General features: G+C 40.2%; 1 protein-coding gene across 2 annotated transcripts; it reads right to left on the bottom strand.

The window, feature by feature from the left end:
* Positions 1-8,642: 8,642 nt before the first annotated feature.
* LOC147610416 (putative ADP-ribosylation factor GTPase-activating protein AGD9) lies at positions 8,643-18,053 on the bottom strand. 2 transcript variants are annotated; one of them, XM_086786526.1, is made up of 8 exons: positions 17,662-18,053; positions 15,868-15,986; positions 15,313-15,763; positions 14,934-15,200; positions 14,721-14,846; positions 14,445-14,558; positions 9,150-9,261; positions 8,643-9,025 (listed from the first exon to the last, which is right to left on the bottom strand). In XM_086786526.1, the coding sequence occupies exons 1-7, from the start codon at positions 17,728-17,730 to the stop codon at positions 9,154-9,156; spliced, it is 1,254 nt and encodes a 417-aa protein (XP_086642652.1). In that variant the 5' UTR covers positions 17,731-18,053; the 3' UTR covers positions 8,643-9,025; positions 9,150-9,153. The 2 variants fall into 2 exon arrangements, with proteins under 2 accessions (XP_086642652.1, XP_086642653.1); XM_086786527.1 differs by having other exon boundaries at positions 9,159-9,261; positions 17,662-17,923.
* Between the last annotated feature and the right edge of the window lie 8,383 nt (positions 18,054-26,436).

Genomic DNA, 26,436 nt, shown 5'->3' with positions numbered 1-26,436 from the left:
ACCCCCCTCCTACTAGCCCCTGCATCCCACCCTCCTGCTCCTCACTTAGGGCAGCTAGCCCCTCCTAACGCCCTCCTGCTCCTTGGCAAAAGGAGCAACTCCTCTCCATCTATGTCGTATCAGCCAAAGAGAGCATCTATGTCGTATCAGCCAAAGAGAGGAGTCGCAAAACAGTTTAGAGAGAGAGAGAGAGAGAGAGAGAGAGAGAGAGAGAGGCCTGCATGGGGGTTGCAGTAGTTTTGTGAAGGGGGAGAGAGAGAGGAGAGGAGGAGAGAGGAGAGAGAGAGAAGGACCTCCTCGTGAGCCATATCCTTCGAGAAAGATAGACAGCATGACCCGAACCACATGATGCAGAGCCACAGGTGTCCAAAAAATAAGGCAAAAATTTTGGATTTTCTAAAGGAGATACAAGCAAAACTAAGCTTAGAATTTCATGCAACCTTTGATATTATATTACATGACATTTCAAACGTCGCTAATTAATTAATGCAAAGCATTTTAAGAGTTTGGCGATCACACAGCAGGCCTAAGGCTTTGAGGCTTTAAAGCCTTAGTATAAGACTTATTATCAAAGCCTTATAAAGACGTTGACACAGTGCTTTATCAATGCACTACCCATAGATCAGAGCTCCACAGCATTGAAATGTAAGAAGCAACCTCTTCAGCACAACAACGAGTAGCCTTCAACCGCACAGAAGCACAAGAAGGCACAAGTCCATAGTCAGCAGTCCAAAGTAGCGACACCTATTTACGCCACACATCATTAGCTTGCATAATGGAGAGAAGATAAAGTTTTATTTTAGAATTCTAAAACCTTAGTGCTTTAAAATTGTGGTGTGAAGGGTACTCTATAAAGAGGTGTTCATATGCTTGCTTGCAAGAGGGTATTCACATACCAAACCTTTGTAAATCAACAAATGTGATGAAGATAATTAAGAAAAAAGTTAAGAACTAAAAATCTAAACCTTTTTATTATGATACTCCTAAGTACAACTAACCTACCGCTTGAAAAAAAATCATTTAGGCCCTTAATCCTAAACAAGCATGGTTTAATAAAAGATGCATGGAAAAACTAACATACATTGGTGTGCCAAAGTGAAAAGAGCAATAGACGAACTATAACGCAAGGGCATGTGAAAGTGACAAAATTGATGAATTACTTGTAACAAACCCACTTAATCAACAATCACAAATAATGAAGGAAAGTAGGATTCAAAGTAAAGAGAAACCTGTGGGCACAAAGTGCCTTAATCTTTACAATAGATAAGAAGTGTGTTCCAAATGAATAGGGAGGGCTCAAATTTATAGGTTTGAGGCTTCAATGCTCTAGAATGGAAAGAGTAAGCTCCAAATAACAAGTGGCTACTTTAATTGACAAGTGTTAAGCTAAATTTACAAGTGTAAGGTGAAATGACAAGTGTAGGGACACTTGTCTCATTCTAGATGCTACATGTCTTAGTTTCAGAGATGTTCTTCCATAACCTTCTATGCTAAAAATATCCCAAATGGTAAAGAATTTGACAAAGGTGCTTTAGTAACTCTTGATCCTTGCGAAAATCCGATTCTAGGAGGTCCATGCTTTAGGTCCAAGAAGGCTTCTTTGTAAAGATTCACCTGTTTATGGTTTGTTCAAATGATTTGAGCCTCTAGTTTTGTCTTTGAAACCACTCATCACTCAGCTGGGTGGTCTGGTCAGTTTGACCACCCAAGTGCTAAACCAGTCATCTGGGCATCTAGTCTATGACCACTCGACTAAAAACTTTGGGTGTTCTGCCAATGGCCACCCATAAATAGAAATGAGAATTTTAGCTTAATTAGCTACTCAAAAGATATACAAATCACAATTCATGCTCTATGAGCTATCTGGTACATACCAACTCACATATGGAAAAGTTTTTAGTAAGACAATGATCAATTTGAAGAACAAAGTAGGAGGCAGGTTCCATCCCTCTCCCTTACCTTTTCATAGGTGGGAGCATTCTTTTCTGAATTTTGTAATCTTCTGCTTTCATAAGCAATTGCATGCCCTTCTTGGTTTAAGACTGCACCAATACACTCTCGTGAAGCATCACATTCTACAATAAATAGCTTTGACAAATCTGGAACAATCAATATCGATGCTTTACAGGCATAAAACTTCAAAGCCTCAAAAGCTTCTTTCTCCATCTCGGCCCTCCTAAACACCACTACTTTCTTTGTCAGATCATGCAATGGTCCGGCCATGCAAACCACTTGATGAACTTTATGTAGTAAGAGCATAGTCCCAAAAAGCTTCTAACTTCATGCACACTAGTGAACTCTGGCCATTCCATAATAGCCTTGACCTTATCTGGATCCATCTAAATCCCATCTTTGGACAGTATATGGCCCAAATAGTGAATTTTTGACAGAAAGAACTCACTCTTCTTGCCACTTGCATAAAGCTTATGCTCTCTCAATTCTTGGAAAACAACACTATTTTGCGAACATCCTCTAGAGCAATCCTTATTTGATGATAGACACTCTTCAAGTCTATCCTACATTGAACACTTTGGATCCATCCAACCTATCTAGGATATCATCAATCCTAGGTATGGAAACATGTTCTTTATATTAATCTTGTTGAGGGCTCTATAATCTATGTACATGCGCCAAGACCCATCCATCTTCTGGACTAACAATATTGGAGAGAAAAAGGGTGAAGAATTAGGCCTAATCAAACCCTTTTCTAATAGCTCATTTACCTGCTTCGTAATCTCCTCTTGCTAGGCTAGGCTTATGCGGTAAGGTGGCCGGTTTGGAGGCGAATTCCCAGGAATGAGGTCGATCTGATGATCTTCTGGCCTCTCTGGTGGTAGTTCATCCAATAAAGAATGTGCAAAACAATCTTCATACCTCTTTAAGAAATCAGTCCTCTCCATATCCAAACTAGAGAGGGACTCTTTAGGCTCAGACTCTTTATTTTTAGTCTTTTACAATAACCAAGTACGAGGAAACAGATGATTTCATTGCTTTGGAAACTTGTACATAGGATATTCGTAATCTCCTCTTGCTAGGCTAGGCTTATGCGGTAAGGTGGCCGGTTTGGAGGCGAATTCCCAGGAATGAGGTCGATCTGATGATCTTCTGGCCTCTCTGGTGGTAGTTCATCCAATAAAGAATGTGCAAAACAATCTTCATACCTCTTTAAGAAATCAGTCCTCTCCATATCCAAACTAGAGAGGGACTCTTTAGGCTCAGACTCTTTATTTTTAGTCTTTTACAATAACCAAGTACGAGGAAACAAATGATTTCATTGCTTTGGAAACTTGTACATAGGATATCATGGGATTAGATTTTCCTTCCTGTCACATGCACAAGCTATGGGAGTCTTCTTTCAGCCCTAAACACCATCTTGGAACAACCTAATGCAAAACGCAAGCAAGACAAAAGGAGAGAGAGAGAGAGAGAGAGAGCTGAGTATTCAATATATTCATAATGTGTACAAAAGGTAGTACAAGTCCTATAGCCATAGGCTGTCTTGGAAAAGTTATAACCCACCTAACTACCCCTACTCAATGACCCAATCCATGGCTGGACTGAATGAATCAAAATGATGAGCATCTTTGCCTTAAATGGGCCTTGTGAATATACTAGTGGACTGACCAACTACTGGTCATCCAGGTCATCTTGGACAACCTCAAGTGTTCTTGCTTGCTGCCAACAGGTATTCTTCTCACTCATGTGCTAACCGACAGCACCCCTTGTCCACCACCAGTCATTCCCTGTCCACAATAGCAGCAAATGCTCCGGATCTGGTTCTAAGCTAGTTCTTCATCTTAGTGCCCTTCAAGATTAGTCCTGGGATCAACCTGCATATGTCTTGCACATGACATCCCCCTCTACTAAACTTGATAACAAGATTCCAACTTCTGCTCTTGGCATCATCCCATTGTCTATTCACGGAGTCTTCCTATCATCCTTCCCTTCTTGGCAACCCTTTCCCTGAAACCCTACTCGGTCTCCAAATCTACTCTAACTTTGATGAAGATCTATGCATATGTTCCATCTTGTCCCCTTTCCCTTCATGCCCTATCCCTAAACAATATCTTTGGTCTTCTTTTCCTGAGTATTGAGTCTGGCACTCTCACTCCACGCCTTGGAGAATCATCCTATCTTGGAACCGTTGCCTAAAAGCCTTTCTTGGTGTGCCCCAAGTGGCACCCGATTCACAAGACTATCATTCCCCTTAGGTCTTGTGGAACACCACTAACCAACCTCCTTGGAATTTCTTCCATGTCTTGTGTTCCTTTCCTTGGGCCTCGTACCTATACACTTTCATGTACCTTGGGCCTTGTACTTGTGTACTTTTATGTACCTTCTTGGACCTATACACCTTCATCTGGGACTGAATCATCATTTAGCCTTGCTAAGCCTGATGCTAAAACAATGTTGCATGGTCCTCATACCACCAGCAACAAGAAGCTCTGATACCAATGTCACATGCGAAAGCTCTACACATGCAAGATATATATATATATATATATATATATATATATATATATATATATATATATATATATATATATATATATATATATATATAGCTGAGTATTCAGTATATTCATAATATACAAAAATGCAATATAAGTCCTACAGCCATAGGTTGTCTTAGAAAAGATAGAAAACACCTAACTACACCTAGTCTATGACCCAATCCATGACTGGACTGAATGAATCAAAACGATGAGCATATTTGCCTTAAATAGGCCTTGTGAATATACTAGCGGATTGGCCGACTGTTGCTAGTCAGCGACAAACTCAAGTTCTTGCTGCACAGCCGACAAGTCTTCTTCTCACTCATGCGCTGGCCCCATCAACAGCACCCCTTGTCTACCACCAGTCATTCCCTACCCACAATAGAAAAAAATTCTCATGATCTGGTTCTAAGCTAATTCTTTATCTTGTTGCCCTTCAAGATTAGTCCTGGGATCAACCTGCACATGACACTTCAACTCCAACATCAAAAGATACATTCTTGCGTTTGAAAGGGAATCTAAAGCTTCAGTCCCAATGAATGGCTAGATCAACTCTCCTATTCCAAGGCATACCAAGTACAACATCGCAATGGCTTAGATTTCCCATAACAAAATTATCATGGTCTACATACTCCCCTATCTCAATCCTAAGTTTCTCGAGGATTGGGGTGATCTAAGATTACATGCCTTCAAAGGCAACGCCTAATGTTTTCGGAGTGTCAAACCTCTCCTTAGGTAGTTTGAGAGCTTCAATGATCCGAGGATGGATATAATGGTGAGTAGCACTAGTATCAAAGTGGATAAGAATAGGTTGATTGGCAACCTTGCCTCAAGCCATAAACAACTTCCTCCTCTCTGAGGGAATGTCATTTAGTTGCATGAGTTCTTCAGGGAGAGAATTCACCTGAGGTTGTGGTTGATTCTCCTCCTTTTGCTTATTGAGTTACTGTCCAACCATATGTCCTTTTTCTCCACAGTTGAAGCATTTTCCTTCCTTGGTATACTCTGCCAACTATTGATACATTTGCTTCCTTTTGGATGGCAAAGGTGGTTTACCACCATCCTTTTTCTCCACAGTTGAAGCATTTTCCTTCCTTGGTATACTTTGCCAACTATTGATACATTAGCTTCCTTCTGGATGGCAAAGGTGGTTTACCACCATCCTTCGGCTTCTGCTCTTGTTGTTCTGACTTCTTTTGGTCAAACACCTTGGCCTTCTTCTTTTTTGGGACTCTTCTTTGTAAGACTTCCCAATTGTCCACGGGATATGCAATCCTTCTACTTCTATGGTTGTATCATGAGTTGCTTTTGATGTGTCCGCTTTTGTCATCTTGACCGCCCATCAAAGAGTTGGATGTAAGCCACGGATAAATTTCCTCATCTCCATATTTGAGGAAATTTCATTGAGAAAGGTGAATTTGAGAGAGCTTGCAACAAACTTATCGATATAAGTTTCAACATTCTCCCCTTGCTTCAATTCATCCCATTCTTGTTGTACATCCGCTTCAAAGGATGAAGGTAAAAACTTCTTATTGAACATCTCCTTGATATCCTTCCATGTCTCTTCATGGACAATCTTGAGCCACTAGTTCAAGGTAGCATCCTTCAAGTGCATTCTCACCATCTTGATCTTGGACTTTTCTAAATAATCTTCACCACCAAAAGGAGCCTCGAATTGCCTAATGAAAGAAACAACTTTTGGAGAATCTCTCTTACCATAAAAAGCATCAAACTTGACACTCTTTTCTCCGAGCTTGAACTCTCTCTTGGCAGCTACTTGTGAAGTTCCTTCATGAACCGCTACTCCTTTCGGCATAACAATCGCCACATTTGTGGTTCTTTGGCTTTCTCCTTATCCTTATGAGGATTCTCAAGACAATATGAGGCATCTTGGGTATGGTGGGACTTCAAGGTTACACCTTGACTACCTCCCCTACTAATGGTGGGTGAAGTAAATTTCATGGTCTTTCATTTTTCTGAAGTAAAGACTCATTTCATGTTGAGGTAGGCTTTCACCTGCAAATCAACACCATTAATCGCAGCAGCCTTCTGAGAGTAAGAAAGTCTTCAAAGACTTTAACTTAAGTTCTAGCTTTAGTTCTTCTCTCCATCAAAGCTTGAATTTATGGATCTGCTTCGAGCTCTTTGTACCTTTGAATCTTCTCATAGGCTGAAAAAGACACTATCAAAGAACGTCGAGAACCTCCAGAATGTTGGTGAATTCTCTTCTCTCCTTCTCCTAACATAGTGAATGTAATCTGTCGCCATACCAAAAATTATGTCACCCCAAGAAAGTTTTGACAATGGAAGACTTAGCTTTGATACCACGTAACGCAAGGGCACGTGAAAGTGACAAAATTGATGAATTACTTGTAACAAACCGACTTAATTAACAATCACAAATAATGAAAGAGTAGGATTCAAAGAAAAGGGAAACGAGACCTCACTAAGAGGGGAACAAGCCCCTCCCCCTTTGCAAGAATTTATTGAATCAAACCTTGGGTACAAAGTGCCTAAATCTTTACAATAGATGAGAGGGGTGATATTAACCCAATCAACTTGTTGACCATGTCAACAAGGGTAAACCAAGTCAAAGGTCATGTGGCCACAATCAAGTTTAATCCTCACCGTAAACGTTCAGCACAACCTGAACATCAAGGGACTGAATGTGAGCCAAGGAAAAGGACGGATGTTTTTCGAGCCTTCACCACTTCGTGATACCCGATGGTGCAAACTGTCTGTCAATTTGAAGATGGTTTCCCATCTCTTCATGCATCCTTGATGACTTTCTTAGCATGTCAGAAGGAATTTTCTAAAAATACCAACTCCATGGGCAACACTCATGCGACCAAAAACTTTGTTTTTCTGAAAATTGACTGTTGATGTCTCAATTTTTTTGGATTGTGAGTAAAAGTACTTTAAAGAAGGTGTCCTAAGTATCCTGGCAGGATTGCCTCTTCAATCCCAAGGGATCATTGAAGCAAGCGTCCATTATTGCCTACATTGATAGCTCAACTCCTATATCGAACCACCTCTCAGGAAACCCCCAACTCTAACTTGAGTGCACCCAATACTTGGATAGTAATTCAAATGTAGAAACTCCTCAAATTGAGCTATCAAATGCTTCAACTTCTTTCAATCACGCCTTCCTAGAAAGTGTGCTCAAGTTATTCACCCTATTCAAAATCAACTTTACTTGTGATGCTTCTGGTTCAAACAGGCTTTATTTGTAGGGTCTTCACTAATGACCTTCAAGCTCTTGAAGACGTGCTTGTGTGAGTTTGCTTTTTGTATGTTACAAGGCACTATACTCGATTATTCCAACAACATCCAAGAGCTTTGTCCCCATCTTGGCAACAAAAGCAATACAACTTTACATTCTAGATTATGGTACTCAAGACTGAAGTGACTGGGAGTAAATCACCCTGTAATTCTAAGCCACAACGTAAATTATTACACCTTTCACAAAGGGAGCTTGGACATGAGAGCAACCACAACTTAAATTATTACACACAACCCCGCCCCCCGCCCCCCAACACACACACACATGCACTTAAAACCATATTGCATTGCCCTAACGGCTAAAATTCATAAATACAAATCAACGTTCCCTCCATGCTTGTACTTCACAATTTAAAGATGGACTTTACCGAGTGACATGGATGCCAGGAAACAGAAGGATTTCACATTTACTTCTTTAGGTTGCAAAGTCGATTTTATTGGTGGCATGGATTCCAATCAGCAGAAGCATTTCACATTTCGTAAGGAAGGCTACACAGAACATGAAAGCAACTCTCTCTCTCTCTCTCTCTCTCTCTCTCTCTCTCACACACACACACACACAGACGCATTTTAAACAAGATCAATCAGAACCTTCCTTCGTAAATGCAGAGGCACAAAAGTTTGTGTCATGCTTCAACTTTCTCATCATTCACGCAATCAGACATTTAACTCGCTCACCAAACACACAAGACATATGGTCATTTGCATACTTAATGATAAATGGAACTTGCAAAAGAATGACGAGACGTGGTGTTAACCTTAATGCTACACTGAACTAGCAAAAGAATGATGAAAGGTAATCTAAGATTTACTCTCAACTCATGAAGCTTTATCCATCTACCTGATGCAAGAAGGCAGTCCCAGTGAGCAAACCCCACAATGTGATTGCCTTTGAGGTAAAAATAAATGTTTTACACCATAGTACGTACAAAAAAGATTCCACACCTTCTTAAGGAGCCATCAGCCTCATACTACTTGATCGGGCTCTTACCCAAGTGGTAAGAGACCAAGCCTGCTAACAAGCAGACCCAGGGTTGAGCCCTAGTAGCTCGGCTCAACTAAACCATTTCTTCGACCAAAAATAAAGAATAGGTCACAATAAATAAGCATGCAAAGAATACTTTCCAGTAAAGATGGAGAACTCTTATTTAGCAGTTAAAATAGACATTTGCGCTTGGAGGGTAACCTTTCTAACCCATTCGATCTGAAGAAGAGGTAACCTTTCTAGCCCATTCGATCTTGTAAATCTGCAATAAAGTTTGATGCAAAGGATGTCAGCATGCAAAGATACTTGCCAGCAGATATACCCAATAAAAGATGGAGCACTCTTATTTAGCAGTTAAAATAGGCATTTGCACTTGAAGAGGTAACCTTTCTAACCCATTCGGTCTTGTAAATCTGCAATAAAGTTTGATGCAAAGGATGTCAGCTTCCTTCCTGTCTGACCTGCCATGGCCCTCAAGGCAATCATATCTTCTGATGCCTGTACAATTTAATACTGAAACTATTAGCTTCACTTTTATATTTTTTAAAAAGCAAATGAGAAAGGTTAGAATTCAAAACATAGTATACTTCATAAGCTTTACTTTTTTCAATTTCATACAATAGGGTTTGGTGGCCTGGACATGGGGGATTTAGGTAATGGTGGGCAAGTGTGAAACTCTTAGAAGAGCAAGGAAACCTCTATGCCTAGGAAGCATCAAGGGGATGTAAGGCTGTGAGTTCTTCAAGATATTATACCATGGACTTTTCAAGGTTGCTTGATTACTTCTAGAGCCAACATATTTCAGCTGAAGTTCAACATCCTCTTTTTGAAGAAGGTTAGACTAAAGATGATCATCGACACATATATCAGGCAAATTCTCTCTCTCAGATTTTGTTTCATAATGCTAGTCAAGCTTCTTATATGTAAAAAGTTTTCACTCGCTCTTTGAAAGCAAAGATAGTGAGAATGGAAGAAAGATAAGGTTAGAAAAACCTAACTAGTCCTTATTTCCTTCTGAGTGTTTAGACAACAGGATGGCTTTGATCAGCTGCACATCTCATGGCAAACATCTTGGTAAAACTAACGATTGAATATTCATTGCCAACTAAGGATGTTAGCACATGCATCAGTACATGGATATGCTAAATAAGATTTCTTTTGGGATGCTTTGAGTAGATATGTGTAGCTACATAACCATGAAGCCCCAGTATTTGCGGATGCTCTAGATGCTGATTTTGAGCTGAAAACGCAGTTTTACATGCTTACTATCAAGGCTTTGGTGCCATGTATCACTTGTAGATTTGAATATACCTATGTTGGTACTACCTTACTATCATGATGTAATGGTTAGAAATATTATGCAGATTTGCCTATGTGTTGCTATGCACAGTTTTGTTGCCTTTTTATTTGCATAGACATTATGTTATGGCTTTCATGTGAATCAGATTACGCTTGGTTTCTCTAAGCTGAGCACCCTGTGTTGGAGATTGGCAAATAATGCAAATGCATTCATATCTCTAGATGGGGAAACCAAATCCAAGAGCTACCATATGTTATATGGTTTGATGAGTTTTGCTAGATCCATGATTCATGGATGATGTGTGCCAGGAAAGGCAAACTTTCAGCCTTGTCACAACAGGTGAAAAGCTGAATTTCAAGATTATGATCCTATGTTGCATGCCTTGCCTGCAAAAGATTTCTCATGCTTCTAAATTGAAGCCATGACACCCTAAGAGGGGAAGTTTTTGGTCTCTAAGCTGAGACAGGGATCACATCCTAAGTTGGACAGCTTCCTCTCCTAGGTTGGAGATGATACCACATACTTCTAAGTTGAAGTCAAGAACCCTAAGTTGGAAAGAACTTCGAGGATGACGAAGTGATTCTAAGTTGAATCTAGCTAAATCCTCAGTCGGAAGTACGAGTAAGGAGGATTTTACAGTTGAGGGCAACTGTTTAGAAGAGGGGGAAGATGTCACCATATGGTCTTAACACCCTGACCTCTCACCAATGTCCAGTGAGACTGGACGACCATGTGGTCAATTACAAGATCTATGAACAATAGATTTCAAAATTACATATGCATATGCAGGACTCATGGTTTGCATGTGCTGGCTAGTTGATCCTAAAAGAATGCCTTGTTTTCTTGTGCTGCTTGTAGTGTTGTGGGTCATTCTTGTAGCGCCGGTGATGCCAAAAATACTGGCTACAAGATCATGTGAGTGCCTTTGTCTGTTGACAAGTGGTTGGCATTTTGCAAGACTGTCAAGGCGTGCCAAAATTCAGTCAAGAAGCCGTGTTTGGAATTCAATCAACTTTTCAAGCCTTATGTGTCCCCCCATGAACAAGTGAGTGTGAACATCATGAGACGAGCAGCACCGGCAGGCATTGGGGCACTTTTTTTTTGAAAAAGGGACTTCTATTAAGTATGAAAAAAAATTACAAAAGGAGAGATTTCAGATCAAGCAGGGGAGAAATCTCAACCAATCTGGTGCCTTGTGCTGCCAGCAAGGTCCTATATGAGTTGTAGTGAAAAAAGATGCCATGATCCTACTCTCATGAACTGGCCATGTTTTCTCTTTGCAGCCCTCCACGATCCCTCAATCCTGGCCCCAAGTGGCCATGAGTGTGTGGATAATATCACACCACATCCTGCAAATGCAGTCTGTAACATAAACCAAAGTGCCCTCCATGGCCTCATTGCATCTAGCCTTCCTAATATGCCAGGCTGTGATGATAGCAACAATCTCTCATGCAGTGTCCAACATGTGTGTTGGTGATACGTAGTCTGCATTGGGGCAGGGTCAGACCGTTACCACCCTAGCATGGTGTTCTCTTTCTTTTTCATGTGTATGGTTGTTGTATTGTGCTTTATGTACTTAGTCTCATTCATAATTGTTTAATCACAAAATTAAGGACTCCTAATCCATCGAGGTTACTTTGGTATTAGAGCCGAGGTTTCCTTCCCCACCGTGATGGAAGAAGTCCTCTTCCAAGCTAGATAAATATGAATGGGATTAATTGAAGATGGCTGACCAATCCCCATAACATGTGAGTGCAACTCCAGACAACCCATTGCTGTCCAATTGCAGATTGACCCAAAAGAAACCTTGCAACGCAAGGAACAAGAGATCCAAAGGCTCTAAAGACAACTCCCAAGAGCAAGAGGAAATTAATAGACAATTAAAAGACAACCCTCAGGTGCAACAAGCACTCAATTGCCTTTCAACCTCGAATTGATCCAAATTATACTCAATTTTCTGATTTGGTTAAGAAGATGGAGGCAAAACCAAGAGACTTAGCCATCTCCTACCTCATGAAGAGAGGGGATGTAGCCATGGGAGCACACATGGACTTGAGTCTCGTAAATCCACCTCGTTTAAACCCTAATTGGTGTGACCACCCGAACAACCAAGGCTAATGCCAAAAGTAAGTTCCTGCAATGTTCGTGCATTGACCCTCTCCCCAGTTACCTCTCTACTCCGAACTTCCCTCTCGCGTACCCTATGGCATGATGAAGAGATGCAAGATGTGTCTTCAGCACATTTGCATGGAAAAGACTTCATGTATGCTACATAAGATTTCTTTTGGGATGCTTTATGCTACATAGCCATGAAGCCCCAGTGTTTGGGAATGCATTAGATGCTGATTTTGAGCTGAAAACAAAGTTTTACATGTGGTGCCATGGATCACTTAATTTAAAATATACCTAAGTTAGTACTATTTTACAATCGTGTAATGGCTGGAAATATTGTGCAGATTCAGCTATGTGTTGCTATGCAAAGTTTTGTTACCTTTTTGTTTGCATAAAGACAGCATGTTATGGCTTTCATGTGAATCAAATTATATACCTTCATAAGGTCACAAAAATCTGAACTTACGAATTAAGAGATTTGAGAAAGAAATAATAGTGAAGAAGGACAAAGACAAAAACAAAGCATTTGAAAGATCAAAAATAAATAAACTAACAAACCTAGCTACTAAGGAGAGGAAATCAAAAGATAATATCAAACGAAGACTTTTAATTAAGACATTAACAAAAAAAAAAAACAAAAGCAAAAAAAAAAAACAAAAACAAACAAAAAAAACAAAAACCAAAACCAAAACCAAAAACAAAAACAAAAACCGAAAACAAACAAACCAAACCAAAAAAAAAACAAAATAAACAAAAACAAAATAAAAAACAAAACAAAAAACAAAAAACAAGAAACAAAACATAACAATTATATGAATGAAAGAAACTTTAAAAAATAAAAAATAAAAAACACACACACACAAGCTTACAAACTTCTTCTTAATAAGAACTTAAACCTTTTGAGCTGAGATACTAAACAACAACACAAAATAGCAACACAGAGGACTGTAAACTCTAGACCTAAAGCACTTAAGAGCCAGAACCAAACATTAAGCTAAACTTTAAAAAAGACTTTGACCCAAAAGTGCAACAATTGACTCCAATGTCTGTCCTAACAGTTAGTCTAAGGTGAGCACCCTATGTTAGAGATTGGCAAATAATGCAAACGCATTGATGGTATCTTTAGATGGGGAAACCAAATCCAAGACCTACCATATGTGGTTTGATGAGTTTTGCTAGATCCATGTGTTATGGATGATGTATGCCAAGGAAGGTAAACTTTCAGCCCTAGACACATCAGGTGAACAGCTGAATTTCAAGATTCTCATCCTAAGTTGGATGCCTTATATATCTAGATGAATCCAGGAACATGTCCGAATTCACCTTTTAGGAACGTGCATGGTAGTCAACCCACAAGACTATATAACTATCAACTCCATTATGCATAGTATGGACTAGATACTACGACATCCCCACTAACGTCATCAGTGCCCAATAGTGGGTGTAGAACTCTGTATCAAGATATGCTCACACACGCACACGCACACGCACACATAAGAGCATATATTCACAAAAAGTCCTTCGTACTGAGTTTCTGTCAAACCTCAAGAGCTGCAGGGGCAAACTCAACCATAATGAAGCCTAGCACTAAGGGAAGTAGCAAACAGAAAGAATTAGTTCAGCAAATAAGTAGTTGATAGGGAAAATGCACTGCTAAAGATAGAAAGAAGAAGCATTGAGTTTTTGTCAAACCTCCGGAGATGCAAGGCAGTACGAGCCTGCCTGTTGCTATTGAGCCTTGGAGGTGTTAAAGACCGGGGAGTGTTGACCCTCACTTGGTGTAAGATTGGGCTTGACCTGCAAGCTATTGAGCCTTGGAGGTGTTAAAGACCGGGGAGTATTGACCTTGAGTGCACCCTCACTTGGTGTAAGATTGGGATTGACCTGCAAGCTTCACTTAGTAGCCTACGTGAGACTACGTCCTAACTGCAAGACCCACATAAGAAGCCTGGTGTGAAACTGGAATCTTTCCTTGACTTGGACATGGGTGGTGGTCTCCCCTTGCCTTGAGCTTGAGTGGTGGATTTTCTCTTCCCTTGCTAAGTGCCTTGGGTCAGGGAACCTGTTTTATTTTGTTTTATATGGTATTTTGGAAATCTGGTGTTTTATTTTGTTTTATATGGTATTTTACGTGTATGCATGCACATGTGCAAAATATTGTGCCCAAATGCTCTTCGTTTTAGAACCAATGCTATTTTCAGCACTTGCATGCATGCATCTGGGGTGGTAACCAGATCCTTTTGCATCAAAAATCCTCGCAAAAGCATACCTGAAATGATAGTTTGTTCATCAAATCACTTGTGGTCATGTCAAATGGTGAAGCATCAAAATCTCCACCATCTCCATTATTGAAGTAATCAGCACTGGAAATGGCATTAGAATTCTGTAGCAATGCAAATAGTTTTTATATGAGTAAAGTGTACACTACACAATTCCACGGTGCATGCACATGCATGGGTACCCCTTCTTTCCCAAGAGTTTAAAGCCCCTTTAAAAGAAATGAAGCTGCTGTCAGCTTTACAGGAAGATAAAAGTGCATCCCTACCGCAAATTTTTGCAGGCGTGCTTGACTATCAGGATCAGCAGCCTTGCTCTTATCACCAAAGAACTGGGCAGATGAAATAGACTTCGCATTCGCAAACTTCAGCCGTGCTTCATTACTCTCCTCCACCTGTAAAAAGATACCTTATATCACCTCCAATGATTAATATTGTACTTTTTGGGCTACTTTTGAAAAAAAAAAACGGCCCTTACTTACCTGTGCCTTTGGACGGCCATTTATGGGCTGCTTTTTGAGGCTGGAAAAACCTCCAAACTCAGAAAAAAAATCAGCAGCACCAGATGGAGCTGAAATGTGACCATTTGGACCAGGAGCGATTTTGGTAGTGTTTGTTGAAGGCAGAGAATCCTCCGTGTAAATGAAGCGGGAGCTTTGGAAAGGTTGGACTGCTACAGTAGATGCAGCAGGGGCTGCAACCTGTTGAGGGGGCTCCATAGGTTTCTGGTTGTACAGATTCTCATTTGGCTACAATAAAGAAAGACCAAGAATATTTTAGGACAAATCACCTGTTAAGTTCTATTTTGTGCTCAAAGACTTGACTATAAACTTGGCTTAAAGACTTGAATAGGAATCACACCTTGGATGTAAGCTTCTTTACACCTAGAGAACCCAGCTTGCTTCCTGTTGCTTTCTTAGCAGTAAGAGAAGCAGGTCTCTTGCCCCCACCATTAGAAGTAGGATGGGAAGCAACAGCTGTCATAGAAGTAGTTTGTGGCTCCGTTTTCACCATATCCAGACTCTCAGATGAGGGTTTTCCATCAGTGAAATCATCATTTGAAAAAACATCAAATGCAGGAGTCTTTGTGGACTCTGCATTTGAGGAAGTGATGCTTCCGTTTGTCCCTGATTGAGAGACCTCTCTTGCAAGCAACTGGCGATAAAGCTCTGCTGCTCTTGATGTATACTTAGACTCAATCTTTCCTCCATCAATCCAGCCATGTTGCTTGAAAAATGTGAGACCTCTCGCATTGCCACCATAGCTCATAATCTTCAATTGCTCTGGAGTCCAGCTATCCAGATTTGTGGACCTGCAAGCCCCACACCACACACCAACATCCACACTTTTATGAAAAATATATCCACAAAATTGTAATCAGCATAGATGAATCCGAAGCACATGTATTCCATATACCTGACAAAGCTGATATGAACACCAAGACTGCGGTGCATGGCAGAGCAATCAAGACAGATAAATACTCCGTAAGTCACAGAGGCCCATGTTGGATTCTTAGAACTGCAATCAAAACAGACCTGGGAAAAAAAGAATTTTAGCAGAAAGGGATTGTCGGTGCAGTGAATGCAATTCATCTCAACAAACTTTAGAGGCAAGGGGGCAATTTGTGGATGTAGGGGACCTACTAGCTCCTAAAACTGTGAAAGAAATCAGAGACGATTTGCATGCAAGGCTAAGAACCTGCTCTAGATGTTTGTGTACAGGTTACAATGAGCAATGCGAGCACAGCAGCAAGTTTCAAATCAATAATCTTAGGGTAATGGTTCCAGGATAATTTTTTATAAGGTCCAATTATCCTTTGCATGCAGCTCACACAACAAGGGATAATTTTCAACAAGGTCCAATTAGCGTTTGCAGGCGGCTCACAGCACCATGGCAGGGCCGTATAGTTTCCCCTCTGCCAAAAACGATCCCCCCCACCCCGAAACAAAAAGTGCTCACGTAACCAAGGGTTGCCGATCTAGTGGTTAGACCAACTTTGTAGCAGGGAATAGGATCTGGGTTTAAATCTCCACCCCACCACCTAGATCAAGAGAGCATGGACTGACTGAGTGCACCATGGATGGAGAAATTTTGAACCAGAGTATGTGCACACCCACTTGGGACATAGAACTAGCAATAGAAAATTAGGTTGGGGAGGGTTGGGGAGGGAGAGCGGTAGAGTAAGCATAATTTTTTATAAGGAGAAGGAGACGATTTGGGCTGAAAACTCTGAGAATGATTTGCTTGGAGGCACATTTTCTTCTTCTAGAGTGGAGGACCCCATATACAATGATCCATAGGAACGCTGGTACAGCTTCAGTCTTAGGATGTAGACAGATAATTTGGCCAGGTGAGAGCATAAACAAGTGACATCCCCTGCCCATGCACGCCTCCGTCAACAGCTTTAGGCCCTCTAGCTTCTTGGTTCATAATGTGGACACCCCTAAACCACCCAACTCCCCCTATTCCTACCCGTGTCCTGACACTCCTTGGCCGTCCACACGTCCAAACTCCCCTGAACCGCCTGACTCCCCCTAGTCGGACCCGTGTCCTGACAGCTTCCCTTCTGCAAGCATGAACTTGTGCCTGTCGGGGCCAATCATCAGTCACAAGTCTGTAGGCCAACATGTTGCAACTGACACACGCAGCCTGTTCCCCATGCCAGGAGTTGTTGCCTCTGTCGCCTGAACCATTGCACACCGACCAGTGCTACTTTCCTGTTCAATCGACATCAGTAAGGCCATCCATTAAGCAACCATCAGTGAGGAAGAAAAGGCTCTCCCTCGCCAATTTCAGGTATGAATAGGTTCTGGATACACTTGCTCTTCCATTCAGTTCGTGCGTTATCGCACATTTTTTCTCAAAGGGAAATGCCACGTTACAGTGCCTTTTCCATGCCAATGACAGAAAGAAAGACAACAGAGACACCGTGCGCAGTGGAAATCTTCTATATGGTTCAGAGTTCAAAATGCGGACAATAGCATAGCCGTCTGCACACTTTATCTGAACTTGTGTTCATGCAAACGATGTTCAGAACATGATCCAGATTCCATATCTAGGAGGCTTTGAATGTACAATGGGATTGCAGATCCCATAAGCATAGTAACGCGATCAGTTCCATAGTAAGGCAAACATTATACATGCGTGGAAGCCGATCCGTTACATAGTAAGGCAAACACAACACTCTAAGCACACACACAGAGGACGCACCTTGTTCTCGGGCTTAGATTTGAGCTTTCTGAAGACCAGATTCTTGTCTTGGTATTCGTCGGCAGACATGATAGCGAGGGCAGCGACAAGCAGAGCAGCGTGTGCGTTCGTGTGGCAGATCTGCAGCGGTGAGCGAGATGTGCAGCAGGCCCTGAAGGAGGCGGAGGAAAGGCGAAGTTTACTGGAGAAGCAAACAGCGCGTAAAAGGAAGGGGGAGGGAGGTGTGCGGGTGGGTGGAAATGTGCGCGTGTGGTGTGGGGTGTGTGTGTGTGTGTGTGTGTGTGTGTGTGTGTGTGTTTTTGAGGGGGGAGAGGATGGTGGTAGGTGGATCCAGGAGAGTTGGAGCTGCTTTTGGGACAAACGACCGACAAGTTAACCCAAGTGCCTCGTTTTTTTTTTTTTATAAATACTTAAAAAATCGGGTCCATTTTCTCGGCAGGTAATCGATCTCCTTTCACCTTTCCGTTAGCAAGTCAACATTTGGGCCGCCACGGACGCACACATCAACGTTTTCACTTGCCTGATCGCCCATGGAATTTTGAGAAATTATCTCTCTTCATAATTGAGACCATCATGAAAATAAAATAAAATATGGCACCAAAATGTTTTTTTTTTGCATTTCCAGTAAATATATTCTGTGAGATTTTCAAAAATAAGAGTATTTTTCTAAGACTTCATTTTTAGTATGTAATGATTCATGCTTGAAAAAGTCAACATGCACCCAAAACCTTTTTTTGGGGTGCATTTTAATTAAATAATTTTGGTCTGCGTAAAGGCAGTTTATCACATCAGCATCAAATTAATGTTTTAATTTAGCAACTTGCAAATTTTCACGGCCGTCTTCGACACATGTCCGTCTCTCTTCTATCTTCTGCATGCTTCTCGGGTGCTTATTCACTCTATTTTATCGTGGGTGCTTTAATTTGATGCCCGCATAGTCAATAGAGCACCTAAATGCTTATTTGGCCTGAATTAGTTAATTAATGTCTCTCTCTACGAGGATTATTTTCCTAAGGTTCGAAATTTATGTTATGTTTTTCTAAAAGTCCAAAATTTTGGTCTTTTTTTGGGGGAATCTACTGAAATCTCTCTAATTGCTTTTTTATGACAAGTGTATGATTGCAATGCTTCACTTTTATGACAAGTGTATGATTGCAATGCTTCACTGAGTCTCACAATAGCATGAGATCTCTCTCTCATGGTGGTAAGTGGCCAAACCTCTTATGTAAAAATATCTCAGCCCCTTTCTAGTGATGTGGAACTGGGGTGATGTGGTGTTGGACCTCTCTCTCTATTAGTTGTTGTCAAGCCTCTATGTCTTCATCCTCTCTTTCCCTCTATCTATGCACAACCCATATAGAGGGGAGATGCCCCTCCCTCTTGTAGTAGCTGTAAAACCTCTCTCTCTCGACATCTCTTTGTGTCCTCTCGCTAGTAAAAAGAAGAGGATAGCCATCCCCTTCACGATTTGCAGCACTTATGCTACCTTCGATCGTTAGAGCCCGTGCTTTTGTGTAGTGTGCAACCACAGTAGTAGAGGAGGAGGTAGAAAGGCGGTGGAACGAGCGGAGGGCAGGGATAGGCAGATAGACCTTTGCACTTGCTACTTTTGGAGAGCTTAATATTGGCAAAGGGTTAGGCTTAGGGCATTAATTAATGATGCAATGTTGGAATGTACCCACTCCCATAGTGGAAAGTGATGACATGTAATTCTTTTTTTTTTCTCTCCAATTACAGTGAATTCCTTTAAAAGTACATATAATTTAGATTTTTTTGTATTTTTATGGTTTAAAACACAAACCCTACCTTTCATGCAACAAAAAAGTGAAAACCTTATCAAAATGTGTCTACCATGAGCATGAGAGAGAGACAGAGAGAGGTGTGTTTAAACATAAAGAGGGAACTGAATTACACGTCATAACCCTATACCTCCCATTTGATAGGAGGCAAGGGTGCTATCACTCAGGATAAAGTGCCATACGTGAGATGTGTGTGTGTGTGTGTGTGTGTGTGTGTGTGTGTGTGTGACACACACACACACACACACAGATACCTTGTTGTATTGTACAATGTATAATGCAATGGCAATAAAGCAAATAAAAGAAAGTTGTGTAGGACATGCATGTAATAAAAACTGAGTGGAAAAGGACGTGCCCACTTTATAATTCTCTGAGAGGCTCTCTTGCTTGTGCAAAGGAGACTTTAAATAGAAAACTCTCTCTCTCTCTCTATTTAGAGCCCTTACAAAAGAAAGTGTTATTTATTTATTAGAGGCTCACGAGAGAGAGAGAGAGAGAGAGAGAGAGAGAGAGAGAGAGAGAGTGTGTGTGTGTGTGTGTGTGAGAGAGAGAGAGGGAGGGAGAGTACATGTGTGTGTGTGTGTGTGTGTGTGTGTGAGAGAGAGAGAGAGAGAGAGAGAGAGAGAGAGAGTGTGTGTGTGTGTGTGTGTGTGTGAGAGAGAGAGAGAGAGAGAGTATGTGTGCTTTCTATTTATTAGATGCTTGCAAAAGAGAGAGAAAGTCTTCTCTCAACTTTGATAAAGCCAAAAACATCAATTGGATGCAAGGACTACCATGGTAACACAAAGATGGTACCCTAGCTAGGCAAGCGTTTGTGCATTTTCCCATCAAAAGAATGGTATACCTTCAAGTCATGATTCCCATTTCAACATGTTTTTTCAACCAATTCACAATTCAAAGCAACTTCTTCTCAATGAGGGTTTATACCTTCATAGCTACTTCAACAATTTGTTACAAATGTTGATGTCTCTTTGACAAAGGTGGAGCAAGCCCCTTGTGCAACAAAATGAGTTACATCTCGCGAGCTGAATGAGACTACTTTGAATAATGTGGTCAAGTACATTCAATCACATTCAATGAGTAAATGTAAAAGTAAGTGCATTGCTTGTGAGGGAAGCATTCAATCACATTCAGTGAGTAAATGTAAAAGTAAGTGCATTGCTTGTGAGGGAAGCATTCAATCACATTCAGTGAGTAAATGTAAAATTAAGTGCATTGTTTGTGTGGAAGCATCAACAAACATCTCGATTACACTACTCTAGGAACAAAGTATGAAAAAAATGGTCAAGTAAGGAAAGTTTCAAGTAAGGATAGAGCCAAGATTATACCTAACCATTAGCTCTTCATCAATAAAGAATTGATAGACTTTTGACCCTTCAAGAAATGGAAGCCAAACCTTAAACTAAGTGCTAGTGGCATTAACCTTTTGAGACAAGGGATTGAATTTGATAATTACTGAAAGCACAATTGAAATTGCCAATCGCACATTAAAGCAGTGGTGGTAAGGGAGGAGTTTGAGAGTCCCTAGGTGATATAGGTTCAAATATCCCTCTATGCAAGCGATGGCATCTAGTTTCTGTGAGTAGTGTACTTTCAAATTCCTAACCGTGCCCCCCCCCCCAAAATAAAAGCACAATAGAGACCTTTAGCACTAATCTTAAACTAATGTTGAAGTTTCGCATATGTGCTTTGTCTAGGTGGCACATGATTTGAGAGGAAAGCACTAAGAGACTATTCAAATAACCTTGCAACATGCATAAGAGTAAATCTTACATATTCAATGAAGGCTATGAGGATTTTTTTATTACTTTTGGGACTATTTATGGTGAGTAATCCAATGCTTATAGCGAAAAAACCTTACAAATGCAAAATTGTTATCATGGGGGTTTGGAAAATGCTTGGCATTATTATAATCATCATTCCTTTGAAGGTCTTTGCTTTGTCACTATGAGAATGTGCTTAATCTTTTGTTGGTTCATTTTGGGGCCTCAGAGTTTAGCTCAGTGCGGGTAACAAGTAAGTTCCCAACACGATAGTTGCATTTCCATCCTAGCCTAGGTTGGCAATGGAAATAACATCTTTGGCACCACTATTGGGGAGTGGCTTGTTGCCTTCCCTCTTTTGCATTACTAGCTTAGCTTAATGATTTTGGAAATCATGCTCATGGATCTTGGTTGCATGTGTGTGTGTGTGAAAAAGAAAGGACTTGTTTTAAATGTTTTTTGCTTGAAAAAAAGAAAGGACTTGTTTTAAATGTTTTTTGCTTGAAAAAAGAAGATATGGTTCATTTCTATACACAAAGATTTTTGGTTTTCATTGTTTTTTGTTGTTTTTGTTGCATTGAGAGTTGTTAGCATTAAGTAAATACTTTCATTGTCAAATATATGTCAATTTTTGCAAAAAAAAAGGGTTTAAAAAACACAAAAATCTTAAAAGATTAGGCTAATTCTTTCAATTGAATGAAAAATTGGGTGTATACATCTCATGTACTTTGTAAACAGGTTATGTAGGGCTCAACTAGACACGGAGCCCGATCATCATATCTTGGCGTGAGTGTTCGGGGTTCAGGGGGTGAGGTGCTCGGGTCGAAGAACCACGAACGACTAGGCAATTGTGGGTAGGTAGTCCACTACATAAGCCCGGCAGTGTGGAGCTTATCCACAAGTTCTGTACGGTTGGGTGGTGAACAAGAGCCCTCCTCTATAGTGTCTTCCTAGCGGGCAATGCAGCATTGGTATCAAAGCAGACGACGACCTCGCTTTTTGTGAGCGACCTTACTCCAAAAACAAGATAAGACTTGTTTATGGTGGAAAAATCTGATTGTTTTTTTTTGGGAGACTGTGTGGATAAGGTTTACACAGATCTCTTCCCTCTCTAAAGGGAGGAATAGCAAGACAAGGCTTCTCTCTCTGGTGGAACACAACACACTGCTTATTACAGCCTACACAAAGAGAAATGCAGTGCGAATTCTTGGTGTAGAGACGTGAGGGAAGACTCTCTCTCTCTCTCTCTCTCTCTCTCTCTCTCTCTCTCTCTCTGCAACCGGAATCTTATTCTAGGAATTGATTGTGGAAAAGTAGAGAATTAATTCAATCATAAAAACCATTGCTTGTAAGCTTCAACTAAATCAAATCAATTGAAAAATTAAACACTTAAACAAAAATACTTAGCTCCAAAAAGACCATATTGGGTGCAATCTTCCCCCCTCTTGTGCGTGGCCTCTCCCCACACAAGAGTATTTCTTTATTAGCTTTCTTTTTCCACCAAAATTAGGCCATAGCCCCCAAAATACAAGATGTGCTTTTTAGAGAGCACGGCACTCTTCTTTAACAAAAATAGAGTGTCAAATTGGGACTAGGGTAAAGCCATAGGCTTTAATAAATTCCACATAAATAAATGTATCTTTCCTAAAGTTCAAAATGGAAAAATCATTTGATAAGGTTACAAGCTACTATGCTTGCCAAAAATGTAATGTGATGATCCAAGACATTTCTTCCAAAGTAAACTCTTCAATTCCCATAGTCTTTCACCTGAAAATATAAGCCCAATTAATTATTAAATTAATCCCACAAATATTAAACAGGCACAAATCATCACCAACTCATGACTACCAGGCGTAAGTACCCCAGGAATCACCCTGCCATACAAACCTAACTGAAATAATCATAGGTGGCCTCAAACATACGTCATATACCGCACGTATTAATATTTATAGTGGTATTACCCACGATATTAACCTAGCCGGCATGACGCAAGAGTAATCTAGGCGTCCCCAAATTACTCAAGAGGGGATGAATAATATTTTTCTAGAGGACTTAAAATATATTCTCATAACATCCCTCTTGCTTGAGTTTGTAATTGTCCTCAATTGCGGATTTGCTGGGTTTGAAAAGAATGAAGAATTTCAGGGTAAACTCGGAAAAATTTCTCAGGCATCCATTTAGCATCTTCTTGAGGATGATTCTTAAAAGTCAAAAGATACTTGAAGTATTGATTACATGTCCTTGTTGTTGTTATCTCTTGGTCAATGATAGCATCAGGTACTAAGAATTCTTTCTCTCCTTCAATAAGAGGTGGTTCCTCATATGTTGGGTGAGTAGGAAGTGTTCCTCGAAAAGGTTTCAAGAGATGGATATGAAAAGAATTGTGGATATTCCAATTAGATGGAAGCTCTAGTCTATAGGCCACATCATTAATCTTTTGAAGGATTTTAAATGGCCCATAATATCTAGGCGCTAGCTTCACTGCAGGGAATTTTTCCACACTCTTTAATCGACGCTTTTCAATTCTCAAAAGTACATAATCACCTTCTTGAAATGAAAAATCTTTGCGCTTCCTATTCGCTTGAGATGTATACTTCTCTTGAGCTCTTTGAATACAATCACGCACTTCAGATAGAATGCGATCAAAGTCTCTAACATATTGGTCGGCTGCTTCAATCTTATGAGAGAGTCTAGTAGCCGGAATAGGCAATGCTCTTCCATAGATGATCTCAAATGGTGCTCGACTAGTAGCAGTATGAGGAGTATTATTATAAGCAAATTGGAGTAGGTGTATGTACTTATCCCATGCACTAGGTTGCTGGGAAACATAGGCTCTAAGCATATCTAAGATAGTGCTATTTGTGACTTCGGTTTGTCCATTCGATTCCGGATGGAAAGCCGTGGAAAAATCTAACTTAGTGCCTAAGTTTGAGAAAAGAGCAACCCAAAAGTGACTACAAAATTTAGAATCTCTATCAGAAACTATCACTTTGGGTAGACCATGATGAACAAAAATTTGCTTAACAAATATGTTTACATGGAATGAAATAGGCTTGCTTACTAAATCTGTCCACTATTGTCCAAATCATGTCATGATGACTGGAAGTAGTAGGAAAGCCAGTAATGAAATCCATAGACACCTATTCCCATGGTCTATCAGGAATAGGTAGAGGCATAAGCAATCCTAAAGCTTTGCCTTTGTAGCTTTTGATTGTTTGGCAAATGTTACATTCAGCTACAAACTTAGCTACATCATTCTTCAAATGAGGCCAATAGAATTCTCGAGAAACTACTTGAAGTGTTGCGAAAACTCCTCTATGTCCCACAAATGGTGGTTGGTGCATCTCTTCCAAGACAAGCTGTCTGTAAGGTTAAGTAACACACAATCTTTTCTCAAAGAAAAGATAGCCATCATTATGAGAATAACTTCCTTGAGTTGTCCAATTGTTTTCACGCAATTTAATCCATATTTGAGAAAAATTTGGATCAACTTCATAAGTTTCTTTCATGAGGACAAATGGTTCACTTTCAATTATGGAAATGTTGTTGATATTTGGTCTTCGACTCAAAGCATCGGCAACAACATTTTCTTTTCCAGGTTGATATTGAATCATAGGTTGGAAACTTTGAATGAAAGCTGCCCATTTGATATGCCTATCTGAAATAAGAGGTTGCGTAAGCAAATGCCTAATGCTTTGTTGGTCTGTCTTGATGAGAAATTCAGAGCCCATTAGGTAATGCTTCCAGATTTTCAAAGCATGCACTACTGCTCTAATTCCTTGTCATAAGTGCTATAATTTTGCTCTGCAGGCTTAAGCTTTCTACTTTGATAAGCAATAGGATGGTTGTCTTGCATAAGAACAGCTCCAAATCCTTTGCCACTAGCATCAGTCACTACTATAAAGAATGGTCTTTGAAAATCAGGTAGTGTTAGAACTGGTGCTTGTGTTAAAGCATTCTTGAGTGTTGCAAAAGATTTATCTTGCTTTTCAGTCCAATTGAAATTTGTAGCTTTCTTAAGGAGTTCAGTCAAAGGATGAGCAATACAAGCAAAATTCTTGACGAACTTCCTATAATAACTACATAAGCCAAGAAAAGATCTAAGATCGTGTATGTTTCTAGGCGTAGGCCAAGAAGCAATACACTCAATTTTCTTAGGATCTACATGAATCCCTTCGGCCGACACTATATGACCTAAGTATTCAATCTCTTCTTGAAAGAAAGAACTCTTTTCAGGATTGACATACAATTCATTTTCTCTCAAAAGATTGAACACTTGTTCCAAGTGTTGTTCATGTTCTTGTCGATCCTTGCTGAAAACAAGAATGTCATCAAAGAACACTATAACAAAACTTTGAAACTTAAGGAATATGCGATTCATTATACGGCTGAAAGTAGCTGGAGCATTGGTCAAACCAAATGGCATAACCAAAAACTCATAATGACCAGTTTGGGTTCTAAAAGCTGTCTTGAAAATGTCAGATTGAGTCATACGGACTTGATGATACCTAGACTTTAGGTCAATCTTGCTAAAGACCTTTGATCCTCTAAGCTTATCAAGAAGATCATCTACCCTAGGAATAGGATATCTGTTCTTGACAGTAATCTTATTCAATGCACGATAGTCTACACACATTCGGTAAGTTCCGTTCTTCTTCTTAACAAGAAGTACTGGAGCTCCAAAAGGTGAACTACTAGGTCGAATAAGGCCTCTCTCTAGCAAGTCTTCTATTTGGCTTTGGATTTCTCTTTGCTCTAAATTGTTGACTCTATAGGGAGCTTTACAAGGCGGGGAATTTCCAGGCAATAAGTCAATACTATGATCCTCAGGCCTAGACTTAGGTAATCCTGGAGGCAGATCTTCCATGAAACAGTCACTAAATTTGGAGATAAAAAGATCAAACTTTGTTCTTTTGGATGTGTCCAACTCAGCATCAAGCTGGTTAACCCATACCATATAAGTCTTGTCTCTTTTTCTTAGAGCTTTCTTTACTTGAGTGTGACTCAACAAAGGACTCATTTCTCCTTTGACTTGACACTGGAGGATAATATTTTCATTGTCCTTCCTTAGAGAAATACTATGAGTGTCATAGTCTATAATAGGATTGTATTTGTGTCTCCAAGGCATACCCAAAATTATATCTACCCCTTGTAAAGGTTCAACTAAGAAATCCCTCTTTTCTGTTAAAGGTTTGATGCATAAATCCAAATCT

This window comes from Cibotium barometz, chromosome 49 (assembly GCF_041138505.1).
Source record: "Cibotium barometz isolate CiBa-2024 chromosome 49, ASM4113850v1, whole genome shotgun sequence".
Lineage (NCBI taxonomy): Eukaryota > Viridiplantae > Streptophyta > Polypodiopsida > Cyatheales > Cibotiaceae > Cibotium > Cibotium barometz.
Note: the sequence above shows the minus strand (reverse complement) of the source record. Positions and strands in the feature narration are given on the sequence as shown.